Source organism: Aquarana catesbeiana, linkage group LG05 (genome assembly GCF_042186555.1).
Source record: "Aquarana catesbeiana isolate 2022-GZ linkage group LG05, ASM4218655v1, whole genome shotgun sequence".
NCBI classification, from domain to species: Eukaryota; Metazoa; Chordata; class Amphibia; order Anura; family Ranidae; genus Aquarana; species Aquarana catesbeiana.
Window position 1 is genome coordinate 396,915,002 of NC_133328.1, and position 14,264 is coordinate 396,929,265.

At 35.2% G+C, this 14,264-nt stretch overlaps 1 protein-coding gene across 7 annotated transcripts in view; it reads right to left on the reverse strand.

Annotated features, from left to right (window-relative positions):
- Positions 1-432: 432 nt before the first annotated feature.
- ATXN1 (ataxin 1) overlaps positions 433-14,264 on the reverse strand; it is a 440,770-nt gene continuing 426,938 nt past the window's right edge. For all 7 annotated transcript variants that reach the window (XM_073631107.1, XM_073631104.1, XM_073631108.1 and 4 more), the window contains one exon: positions 433-13,639. In XM_073631107.1, the coding sequence (XP_073487208.1) occupies positions 13,115-13,639 (525 nt within the window). In that variant the 3' untranslated portion in view covers positions 433-13,114. The remainder of the gene's footprint in view (positions 13,640-14,264) is intronic.

Consider the following 14,264-nt stretch of genomic DNA (forward strand, 5'->3'; position numbering starts at 1 on the left):
TGACATTCCTATCACCTGTTTGAAAGAACTAGAATGAGCAGTTTCCCAAATGAGAAGTGTTGGCATATCCTTGCCAATCTGCCCATACCTCTGCACACTCAGAAAAATGATGCACATGCACAGGTCTAATGAGCTCTTGCCTGCAATTTCTATATATAACAATGGAGGAAGCAACACAATAATGCATGACAAATTTAGGTACTTGTGCTAATTCTATGTAGAAATAAGTTGTTTAAAATAACCACGAAAAGAGTGCAGCTTTAAAAAATGCTAAGTAGGTTTCAGCATAATTATTTTAACATTTTTGAAGACCGTTTTGTTTTCCACCTTTTTTATAAAAGCATTTGATGTCCAGTACTTACCTGGCCTGTGTATGTATCACAAAAGGTGTTTCATTAACCAGACAAATAAAGAAATAACTGTGTGCAAGAATGATATTTGTGTTTTTTATTTTGGTGGAGACAAATGGCAAGACACAGGGTTGCAATTGGCACTGTTATTTTATTAGTACGAGTATACTGAAACAATAAACTTGTACTGGTATACAGACAAATTCTTTAAAACAATTTTGTTCAAATTTTGAATCAAACATTGTTTTATTATAATGAAATAATTTCTACCTAGAAAACCTGCAAGCACCATCAAAGAAAGGGACCATAAAATTCAATAAACAGACTTGAGTGTATCCTACAAATAGACACACCACGATTAGAAAATAGAATATGAATTTTCTTCCATTTTTTTTTTTAATATTTGTTTTTATAAAAGCTAGTGCAAGTACAATATTTTACACTGGAATTACAGAGAGTATGCACGCATATGGAAAAAAAAAATTCTGTCACAATAAAAAGTTCTGAACTATGTCTGTATGCACTGAAACATTTTCCTCTGCTCAATAAGGTGCTAAACATTATTTCCTCCATATTCCCACTTGGTTTTGGCTGGATCAGCCCAGTTGCATCCCATCACAAAGCTGCAAATGACTTTTCATTTGGCGTATCACAGAAGTGTGCATTACCGCAAACATGAGAACACATCATTAGTTCCCACAGGCAACTGGGAAATCAGAATTGTATTTTTTTTTAAATAACACTATAAGGTTTGGGCAAGTTTCTATTACTTAACGTCTGTAAAAAAAAAAAACAAGGAGACGTTCACATATAAATGTAATACAAATTCATTTCTAACGCAGAATATTTAAGTAACATGGGGACATTGATTTGATTTATTATATGAAAGTTTATTTTGAAAATGTTAATGTAAGGAAAAATTTGTGGTTTGGTGATAACCAGGTCCAGATTTGTGGGCAGCTCATATAGGACTGGGAATAGGTCAGCAGCACTACCCATGCCAAAGCACAGTGGGTGTTGCTTAAGCATGTAACTAATAGGTGTAGTAGTACCGGCCAGTAGTGGCAAACCATGTAGGCTGTATGGTTGGTGGTAGCCTAACACTAACACTGGATACACTTTTCAGTGATAGCTATTCCATCAAAGGCTGCATGAGGACACCTGCACTTGTCTTCTCAGGGTAGTTAAAGGAGAAAACACTCTAATGATTTCTCATCAGGACAAATACCTATATCAAATTGTCAGGATAGTATACGGTACTAAACCTAGAGCCTAGGGGGATAGGACACAAAATGTAGGCAGGGTATAGCAACCAATCCAATGACAAAGGTAATTTACTACCTACACTGGAAAATAACATTGGAAATATAATTATCTGCCATGAGCAAAAACTTCAAGTTTCTTTGATTTATTCTTTCTGCTAATGTTTATATGAATATGTCTTAGTGCATTTTTTTCTTTTTCTGAGAGTAGTGCTCAAATCCCCAAAATATGGCAAAAGTAAATGAAGGACCACAAACTGTAGTGAATTATAAAATACAGTTTATTAAGTGCTTTTAATTACTGATTTCTATAGACATTTTTATGTGTGGGACAGAAGGTAGATGTTGGCGAGTGAGAAGAAACCTTGGGGTTGGTCAAGAATAAAAGTTTTTTACATTCTGTCTCCCAAATGGTTCCAGCTTTTTAAGTGATGTTCCATCAAACATAACATGTTTGTTCCAAGAAAGCCACTGCCTGTTTGGAGGCATGTAGTAAAACATACTGTTTTTTATGTATTGTTTGTTTAATTGTTATACACTCCATTTTCTCTATGTTTTATGGAAATTCTATAATATAGGCTCACATTTCCTCACCACTAAAATCTACTTATGCCATAGAGCTGTGCTAAATTATGGCACATTCTGTTTCCAATAAATATTCTGCATGTGGTTTATTGTATTATGAAAGAGGTAACGGATCAATGTCTTCCAAGTTGGCAAATCAGTGCCTCAGCATCCTGTTGGACACTGTGGACTAGTTTGCATTTATTGTAAAACACTTCCAAAGTATGACAGAAGCACAAGCAAGAGAAGGGAATTGCAGCTTTGACCAGCCATAATAGAAATGGACAAAGAAATAACATGGGTGAAGTCTCCAATTAAATTAAATGGAAGACTCTAGTCTTTTCACATAATGACAATAAAACAATACAAATAAGAGATTATATCACAATGACTACCTCAGGTGGCTACATCACAAACAAACATACTTAATTTTAATACCATCACCACTCAAGAAATAACAGATACATGAAATGGTGTTACATTACAAAGTTCTAGTTTCAAATATTTAAACGTAACTATATATTTTTTTCATAGTTACATTGGTGACAAATTCATTTGGATAAGTACCGATGATTCTAGAGCTATTTTTTTATTTTGCATGCCATTTTTCTGACACTTATGTTAAACCAAAAAGCTATTGCCTTGGAACAGCATAATATATACCTTCTGTAATACATAAGAGAGGATAAAAGAAGTAATGGAGGAGCTCTGTGACCATATATTGTAAAACCAAAATGGCTTTGGTGCAGGTCTTGGAACTCCCAAACAACCTCTGTTAACCTTTACATTTTACATAAGGGAACATGATATTGTATATAATACACAAGTGTAAATTTGAAGGAGGGCAGAGATATTTTTGTTTGTAGTGGTTGCTATAACCAGAATTATTTTACCTCCACTGTCAGCAGTCCCCCCATAAAATTATCTCTGAAAAAGTCACTTTAAATTACTAACATATGTCTTATGTCATCACTACCACCTCTCCCTCCAATATAAGCAATTACATAATTGATCAGCATCTACAGAGACATACAGGATTTCTGACCTACATTTATGTCACTTGTGTATTATATTTCAATATACTCATCTTTCTCAGTGTTCAAGCAATAGCTATATATATTTGAAGTAGCAGAAATGTATTCAAACAAGGCATAAATGGTCAACAATGTGCCATTTTTGTGTGGGACGCAATGATAATGTGAGACAAAAGACTGTTAACTCCAAAAATGAAAAGGATCATCTGAATGGAGAAAAAACCCTGAAAGTGCTGGGCATGGGCAGTCATGTTTATCAAATGATAAATGTATAGTGCAACTAACAAACGTATAGTAGATTAGAACTGTGTGCAAATTACCCGCTTTTTCCTTTTCAAAGAAACCCAAATATATCCGTTTAACCTGATTGTACGTTTTTACTATGAGGACAGATATCACGTAGACATAGTAGAATACGAAAGCATATGTAAAAATTCAGATGTATGAAAATAAGCTGGAATAGTTTAGATCGTCTGCTGCTTGCCTCTAGCAGTTCCAGGTTCATAAAGAGAATGACGGGGCTAATATCTACAAACTGAATGATGGGAGGCACCCAACAGCTTGTAATCAGGCGATAGCATTAACTTTTTCGCCACTGGGAACACACCCTCTGACTGGTCGCTGTGGGTAACACCTCCACTTTTCCCTTAGCCCCAGAAAGGCCTAACACATATTTATGCCAGCAGGGCAAACATCAGACATAAAAACCTAACACCACTGCTCATAATTTATGACTTTAAAGTCAGCGATAACATAAAAGCTGAACCTTTTCATTTGTTGGGTTTACAGCCCGTCAACAATCTATTGGAATATTATTACAACATATCACTTTATAATGAACCCACAGTCATTACTCTGAAAATAGACACACTAAGTGAAGTGAAACTGTGTTGACTTCAAATCTACAATCATGTGCAAAGGAATTAAAAAAACATTGAAACTTCACCAGACCACAATTTTGGTGTGTGAAGCAAACACAAGTTTAATTCACTTCACTTTAGTAATTTACCCCCATAAACTGAACCTTTTATTCCATGGCCCCCTCCCTCTGCCAACCTTTTCTTCAGTTCAATTTTCACAATAGATCTATCCTACATATATACTTCAATAATTAAAATTAAGTATACTTGCCCTCTACCAGCCACTAATAAAGTAGAAATTGTCTCTGGCTGATGCCGTATACACCTGATCATCTAAACTTGATATACACCTGATCATCTAAACTTGACAGATTTCTATTTACAATAAGAAAAAATAGCAATGTTTTTACCTTTCTACTTTTTTTTTGTATACAAACGTGAATATTTGTGTGTGCACGCACATATATAAACACATGTGTGTTTACACACAGACGGACACATACAAGCACACCCTCACACGCATACAAGCACATATATATATTTATTTACTTTACAAAGTATGAAACCCACCATTGTTTCAACAGAACCTATGTCTTTTCAAACACTGAATAACTCATTCCAACATTCATTTTGTTTGTGCAATTTCTTTTAAGCTTGTCATGTACTCCTAAATGTGAGTGCTTCAGAAAAAAAAAACAAAAAAAAAAAAAATAAGCTTCTCAGATTAGGTATACATTAAAAAAAATATATTCCCACAACATACAGTATAGTGCTACGAGAAAAGGTTCTATCAGTAAGGTAACACATCTGAAGCGAGGTCATCTGCGTAAAAATTAAAAAGAAAACAAAAGTTTACTCCGGAGTCGAACTATACAAAAGGTTTGTTTTTTTTTCTATCTTTTGGTTTAATGCAGTGTCAGGCAAATCACCCGACAATGTAGCTATTTTGTGCTCTCTGCTATTGTCAGATTATCTACTTATTATAAAGAAAAAAAAAAGGCCAAATATCAGTGAACCTTAGCAAACACTCAGATATTTCCCCAGCAACTTTTTTTTTATACCACAGATAAAATTTTCTAAGTGGACAAAAATGGAGTGTCAGAAATTTTGGCTATAATATTAAAAAAGTGCATTGTTCATCCTGACAGTTTGAGAAATCCAACTTCTCCTTAAAGGTATGAAATGTATTGCTTTTAGAATAAACTGTTCAAATATGTGTATATGGTAAATGTTGATGCAATCTGCAGTTCAACTAAGTACTGAATTTTATGTACCATGGTGATATGGTAAAGTTCCGATTCAAAAGAAAGAAAAACAAACCTTAAAGTGTACAACAGCAGTGCTCCGGAGTAGTGAAAGTGCTGCTTCTGGTCACATCAGTGTACCAAACATACACCAGCCCCATCCCTGAGTAAGAGGTGTGAAAGTTTTTTTTTTTCTAAAAGGTATTTGATAGCAAACAGTAATGATGTCACTACATTTGAAGTGGTGACATTACAGACGGACATGATAAAATTAAAAGTCTCCAGGTTGGTATAGATAAACACAATTACTAAATGATGTTAAGAGATTACATACACAACTGGACAAGTATTTCATAATGAATTTAAAAGACATAAGGCAAAAAACATTTTCAAATAAAAGTCCCTACCCTAATGTAACCCACACATAAGGGTAAATTTACCCTATGAAAATCTATAAGCAACAGTCATAGTATGTATTGAAATCCCTAGTAAGCAAAAAGGGTTCTTAGTTGCCTCCCTGACTAATTTATTAATGATTGTTTTCCATTGTAAACTCAATGTCTGGCACTAAAACGATAACAAACTAAAATAGAATAAAAAATGACTGTTGTCAGAGACTATTGTTTGGAGGTAAATGGGGAACAGCAAAAGCCTGGCTAATTTTCATTTGTACAGATCCACACCTACAATCGTTACACCTCTTAATCCACCCAGCTCAAGAAACAAAGACAAGAATATGAGTACCATGAAGTTCTATGCAAGAATCCAGACTATGCCAGAACAAAATAAGGACAAACAGAAAAGCAGCGCCTATTGGTTCACAATCACAAGTTGCGTCAGACTTATCAAGCAAGTGCGCCAGTTATGAATATAATAGATTAAGATCTAGGGAGATATATATTGAAAGGATTACTCATCCCACAGTTTTGTTAAACTCCACAACTGAACATTAACAGAAAAACACCTTAACAACCAACACAGTCAAAAGTTGTAAAAGCAGCAGTCCATTTGCTCCCTTCCCAATCAGTCTTCCCCCTAGTTAGTGGCCAGCACATAATATATTTGGTTGATTTTATTAAAAAAAACACTACTCAGCAGTGAAACCCCATAAACACACAGTAGGTGAAAGGTCAAGATTAATTTTAAAGTCATAGTGAACAGAAAGCGAGTTCAACCCCCATTTTGATTTTCTTAAAAGACCCTTCAAATCTCCCAAGCATGCAATAAAATATTAATTTCTTTCTCTGTAACAAACAAGTCAATGGACTGCTTCTTTTTACGTTGCTTCTATCGTTTATAGCATCTTAAAAAAATATCTATTACTAATCCATGTTGCACCATATTGATGGATGCCAATATTTCTTTTGTGTTTTACTGAGAGTGAGGGGTAGAAAAATAACACTTCACCTGTATGTATACTTTGAAATGTAAAAAATATATATGATGTCTATATACACATAGATCTCTATGTTTTTTTTTCTCTATTTTGTCTCACTATACATACAACTATGCATACCTGACCCTGGAATTACATTTAGTAACGAATGGCAGAGCCATGAGTTAGCGATATTAAAATTCTGTAACAAGTATAATAAATTGCTCATATTACATTCATTTTTATTTTCACGTGGCCATGTAAGTGAATGATCGCTCTCTGATGAGAATGACGATGACATGAAGCTTCTTGGACATTCCACAGACACAACTGGTTCCCTTGAAAACACGGGGGACTCTCAACAAGCGTTCCTATGTCACAAACATGGAACCTAAAACTAGGATATTTCTAAACCTGATCATATAAATTCCTAAACCAGGATACAAAGTTCTCATTCATAATAGAAATGTGATGCCATTATGTATGGAAAGTATATTGCATCTGAGGATGAGATAATAGAGATGTTGCATAGCAACCAAGTTATTTTTGCCTTGTCTCCATGCAGCTGCTATATTTTTTTTCTCTTTACTGCTGCTGTCAACTATGCACACAGAGGTGAGATACTCTAATGTGTGTGCGTGTGCATACTGTATACAGATATTTATGCATGTACATAGATACATGTACATGAAACAGCTGAGTGCCACAATGGGACATGGACAATGAGATACCTGTTTTATAGGGTGCATCTGGTATGGCCCTAAACAACTCACTCAACATTAATTGATTTATCTACTATTATTTACAAAAATAGGTCATCCCTCTCTTTCTACTCCCCTGTATTTTAGTGTAAATTAAATAACAGTCACAGGTATAAGACGAAACAACGAGATTCTGTCAGATCTCATTAAACTGCATCGGCTTTTCTTAAAAAATTGACATGATGATGTACTCATTTGTTCTCTTCATTTTTTCTCTCTGGTTTTGTGAAATATGGCCTTTCTAATTATGGGAGATAATATAGGACGTGTATGAGTAACTAAACCCTTCACAGCCAAAGTGAACTGATGCTTTCTACAATCATTTCAAGGCCCAGTCTATCCAGTTACCATCATAAATATCTTAAGGCCTCCATCAGCAAGATTTCTATGCCGTAGTGCTGAACTATGAGTTTTACTGCTTTTTCTACCATAGGTTTATTCCCTCTTGCTGCAGGCTTCAAAATAAAAAAATAAATGATAAATCCAAAATTTGGACCCCCTGCAATTACTGGTGAATGGTTACATGACTTCTCAATAACAAAAATGTCTCTTGAAGGGGAGTCCCATGTTCACTTAAGAACTGGAAAGCTCCTTTTGTCTTTTGCTCCATGCACACTGGGCTTAAAAAAAAAACAGTTCCCTTGGCAGAAAAAAAACGCTCATATAGAGCATTTTTGCACACAGTTTAGGAGAGTTTATGCTGCCTCTAAAGACTGAGCTCAAAATATGCCTGTAATCATCCTAATGGGCATGAACACACTGAGCTGCTTCTATAGGAAAAATGCAAAACTCCTGTAGAAGCAGCATTTTTAAAGTGGAACTTTAGTAAGAAAATTAAGTCCTGCTAGATCACTTCAGGTTGGCCCCTTTTGCATGTATAGCTATGTAAAACCTTAAAAATAAGTTCCTATATTGTTTAAAATCCAGTAATACATGGTCCCACCCTGTTCTGCACATGCTCAGTTGCTCTCCATTTTTAGGCATTTTTTGGCACTGCTGGGTTTGTAGAGGCCGATCTGTTGAAAACGGAATAAAACCCTCCTATCCTTTACAATACAGCCAAGGAAGCTGCATCTGTTTGAACTGCAACTGCCATGGTGCTGCACATGTGATCAGGCATAACACCAGACATTTGATGGTTTGACAGTTTGGTTGAGGATACAATTAAATCAAACTGTTTTTTTAAACCGGTTAATCGATGGGTTTAGTCTTGCTTTATGATTTCCTGCTCAGGCTTTGGGCTTCAGCAAAATGCCAGCCTCCAGCAAGAAGAAACAGGAGCAATGCTGGCAGCAATTTATAGCACACACTATTTTGGCTGCATAATTGTTATTGTATGTTCCTTTTTAAAGAACATTATTTTTTACCAAGTTGTTATGGGTTGTTATGGGTAAAGTTCTGCTTTATGCCAGTGTGCATGGAGCCTAAGAGTCATGTTTAGTGGCAGACCTTCTTCCACTTCTCAAAACATGAAATTCTTGTAAACTTGTTATTGTATGAACAGCCTTATTAGCAGTGCTCTCATTCACGGCCTTGCCTGATTTTTACGTTTTTTTAGGAATATTTCTGTTTCCTCTCTATGCAGAATAATGGTATGTGCATGCGCTAGTTCCTTGCACACTACAATCTCTCTTTCTATATTAAATTAAACAGAAAAAGTGCCCTGAGGAGAACAAGTACAATAATAATCCTTCCACAACCAGAGAGGTCAGTAATGTGCTGCAATACATGCCTGACCCAATGAGGGGTCCAGGTGATACAGAGTTTATAAGAGTGCAGCACTGCTTACATGTCTAAAATCTGTTTCTTCTGAATAAACATGGGAATTGAATCTGCATGCTCACTAGAGTTGTCTGTGGATTCCCAAAAAAAAAAAAAAAAAAAAAAGATACTGATTGAGAAGGTTATACTAGGTTACTGGTTAAGTGCTACAGGATGTGCTTGACTTCCTTTTCAATGGTTATGATTTGTTATTGCTTCCTGGGTAGACTGAGTAATTTCAGTTATGATTGTTAATGTTATTTTGAAAATTATTGCACAAAATATTCATCTTTTTCTAATTGAATTAATCTAAAATGCCTAAGATCTGGATTTTGTACTGCTGTGAGGCTGTATCAGGTCCAAATGACTCCTCCATACACCCATATTAGGGAACCAGAGGCCTCCTCTTTAATCCCTGTGCTTATGGAGGCAGTGAGTGGGGGGTCATGGGCAGCCTCCCTGTATAGAGGAACACATGTGGAACCTCTCATGTACTATTGTATAACACCTGGGCAGATTTAGGGATACTGGCGCAAGCATGGAGTTAACACACCTAGTACTTCACAGCATTATTGGAAATAAAATGAAAGCAGTTCTTCTTTCCATTTTTCTTTTACTATTGGGAACTGCTCCACTTTTGCGCTCAATTTTTTTTTTGCTCCAGCTTTGGCACATGACATCATGAATCTAAACACATGATGACATTAACCCCCCCACTTCCTTTTCCAGGCCAAAACCAGCGAATATATGTTCTTGTGGAGGAGAAAATAAAAAGTCATCATATGTTTGGGTATTTACAGGAAATAAATACTACTGCAATGATATACTTTTTTTTTTATATAGTTTGAAACTTTTTGGATATAGGATTTACAAAAAATCCTACATATATTTATATATATACATTTATTAATATTTAATGTATACATATGTGTATATTTTCAATACTTTGAAACTTTTGGATATAGGATTTACAAAAAATCCTACATATATATACATTTATCAATATTTATTGTATACATATGTGTGTATTTTCAATATACTTTAACAAATGTTTACAGAAATGTGTGGACGCTCACATATATTTCACCTAAAAGAATTTCACCTCTTTTCTCTATTGCCTATCCATGTCACACCAGTAAACATTAAGAGATCTGTACCTGAGAATTTGCCAATTACGAAATTTGGTGCTATGACATTAGGGTCAAGCAGAGCATCGCAGATCATTAAAAACAGAGGTCTGAAAGACAGTTTGTTATTTGATGACACTAAATAAAATAATTGGAAGTAAACACATTTCTTTCAAAAGCCACTGGTAAATTATAAATGGACTAAAATGCTACAGAATTTAAAAATCCCTAAATAACTGTGAATATTTTCTTTCACTAGAAGAATCCATATAAATGGTCTCAAAGCTACATACAAATTAGAAGATGGATATTGGAGTTGTGTTAGAAAGAAAACAATAAAGTGAGTTATGTTGTACTAGCTTTGGAATTTGGGGCCATTAAGCCAGTATGTGCAATGCTCAAGTAACAAATTTCACAAAAATACACAATTTCTAGTCTCAAAGGATAAATATGTTACTAGAAAAACAACAGTGATGACATGATCAGGAAATATGTCAAAATTCTCAACCAAAGCAAGGACAAAAAGAAATAGACAAGACCAATATTCCTCAACTAGATCAAGCTATCATACCATTAAGTAGACTGAATGGACGAGATAAAATAAAAGGCAATACGTTTTTTAAGTTATGCAGTACATGTTTTACGCAATACTTTTTGTACTAGCCAAGTGTGACAGCACATTTATTTTACACTTTCAAGCTTGCAGTATTCCTGTTCTGCCTATTCTTTGTTTATGAATTCCATTTTTAAATTTATATTAACATAAAAATGGAAAATATGCAAATCTACATAACATTTCTTGTACTCATGACTATAGGTGCTTGTTTTTTATAAAGGTTAATAAAAACAAAAAAAAAATAATAATAATAAAAACACATACGTGCAGACACAATGCGCTACTACACTCTGATCTCTCAAAGTTTTACTTCTCAGACTTGGTTCAGTGTGACAGAAAGTTTGAAACTGTGAAAGAAACACTACCCTAAACAGATTAGGCAAGTTAATAGTAAGTAATTGCTACATGTATCCATGTTCTTTCAGCTGTTCATTCCTCTCTCTACAACATTATTACATTACAATTGCAGAAATATCATTCAGATGCAAAACTCAGTATGTGCAAACTGCAAGAATTTTTTTTGTGGTTTTCTGTTTTTTTTTTTTTTGTTTGAAGTCCATCTTGTACAAACACTGGACAAAAAAAGTAATTTTTTTTTGTATAATTTTTCTTTTTAGCTTAATATTTCCCTATTGATTCTCTGTAATCATGTCAGCTCACATATGACTTCAAAGTTTTCTTTTCTGAAAGTGCCTTCTGTAAAGTAGTCCTTTGGGACAATAATCGGTCACATCCTAGGTCAAGTTTTACATTCATCCCTTTGAAACCACATTAAAACTTTCAACATCTTGCTCTAAGAAGCTCTACATGGTTTCAGTGTTGAAAAAAAAAATTAAGAAAAATATTTTTTGAAAATACACAGATTAAAAATGAAATACAGTACTTAGCAAACATTAGACCAAGATGCTTGTCAATAAAGTGTGAACAGCATTGTAAGTGCTAAAAGAAAAAAATCTTATAACTCCTCCAGTTCTTGATCCTTAACATGTCACACTAAACTTTGAAAATAAAAAAAGTGGCACCAACTGACACCAAAGAACAGGAATTAAACATAAAATGGTTGTGCCCAGGATGTCAGCAAATGATGTTAGTGCTTGTAATCGGCAGTGTGCTTTGACCCTGGGAAGCACATGCCATCTTTCCAAAACATTTGCAAGTTTTACTATTATGAATATATGTCCAAACAGGAATCCGCTAGAGAATTTTCTATTAGTATTTGCCTCTGGGTCCTGTCAAACTGTGCTTGTTTGACAGCCAGACTAGAGATGTCATTCCAGCAGTTACACATTTGGAAGTTAAAAAAATATTAATGACACAAATAATTAAAAGGACATACAGAAATATTTTTTCTTCACAGCACATAAAAGACTTTTTAGAGCATGGAGGGATGTCTGTCCCTCTAAAGTTGACTTGTACAGCTAGGCTTTTATAGGATGAATTTAAGGTACTTATAGAACTAGTGCCATTGGCCAAGGTGGTGTGGAGTCATATGTCTACTTTAAAAGGATACATTGCCATCAAAATCTTACAGCTAACCACACCAGTATGACACACAGCACAAGTCAATACCCTATGATGAGACCAGTTGAAGAAAATGTGAACACTGGACAATTACACCAAAATATGTAAATTGGTATTTTAGCATTGTCACCATGACAATGACCCTTCACTCTCCTTATCTCTTTGTGCCAGTGACCCACAACATAAACACAGTCATAAAGCTATACCCTCCATGGGAAAGCTCAATTATCAGCATGCATGCAAGCACAGACTCCACATGTGCACTCATTTCTTTCTTCATTTCATTTCCCTTGTAATCCTCTCTGAAAGATTTCAAAATAGAATGTGGTTGAAATTTGAAATTGGCACCCTGAAACTAAATCACAGAAGCCACACTTATACAACCCTCTCTATCAAGACTGCGGAAAGATTTGACTGCCTCATTAGTAGCTCCCCCACATCCTAGCTAGCATACTAGTGAACACTTGTGAAAAGAACATATGCACCAACAGCCTTCTGAAGGATACCAGCCACAACTATAACAATGTTATAAACCTAAAATAAGATGATAACATGTAAATACTGGGTTATTTATTCTACAGTACAGTAATCTGAATAAAATGACAAGGGTAAGCCTAATTTCTCCTTTCTGAACAGGTTTCACTTCCCTACATTAGATCGACCCTCAATGGAAATCTTAACCTCCTGAGGAATAAAAGAGGGCTTGGGAAGAGTCAATGGTGGTTCATCTTCAGATTTCTCTAATTTTCGTGATTCTGGGGCAGACCACCTCCTCTTCCTTGTTGTCGTGGGCTTACCAGGTTCTGTTTTGGCTTCAAAGGACACGGCATTCAATCCAGCAGGACACCTTAGTTCTCCATTCTCAGATGAAACCTGTACACTTCCCTGATTAATCCCATTCTCTTGTTCTGCATACCTGTGTCTATTTCCAGACAGACTGTCATTCTTTGGGTGCTTCAGCAAGATGCTAGCTGGATCCATGGGCTGCCCCTTCTTTATAGAGCCATTTTTTAAATTCTTGAGTGTAAGCGATATGCAGACATCTCCTACCGACAACTTGGAACATGGCAAGTCAAAGAGCTGGCTTGTTCTCTCAGGACTGCATGATGACCAGCCTTGACCAAACACAAAAAATGGATATTCTATCAAGACTTCCACACTGACCTAAAGAAACACAAAAAAAGATATTGAGTTTAAAAAGTATGATTCCAAATACCATCTTTTCCTGGTTTTAAGGAATAATTAAACACACATATCAGAACAGATAACTATCAATGCTAATTTTGATTCTTAGATTGGAAGAATTAGATGGGGTACTTTCATTTAGTTTCATTTTTACAGTATAACTAAAGGCAAAACTTTTTTTTTAAAGTTTTGGACAAAATGTAGAGAGATTATAACACCTATTAAGTTTTTATTGCTGTCAGTGTCCCAGTTAGGGAGATTTCCTCTCTCTCTATTTGTCCTGTTTAACATTATCATTGAAAGTGAAATTAAAAGAAAATCCCAAATTTGGGGTTGTCCCCAGAAAAGTTTTAGAGGGGAAAACTTCCAATAGTTCCGGCGACCTGGGGGTCCCAAGGGACTACCTTAATTTGCAGGGATTTTCTCTCACTTCCTGTTTTGGCAATGTGACAGGAAGTGAAGGTAAATCTCCCCAATAAGATACAGATGGCAGGAAAAAAAATGACGGGTTATAACCCTTCCTTACTCTATTCAAAATGAAAAAAAAAAAAATTTGACGTTAAATAGCTTTGTTATAGCAGCAGCTAGCTGCCATAACCCCGGT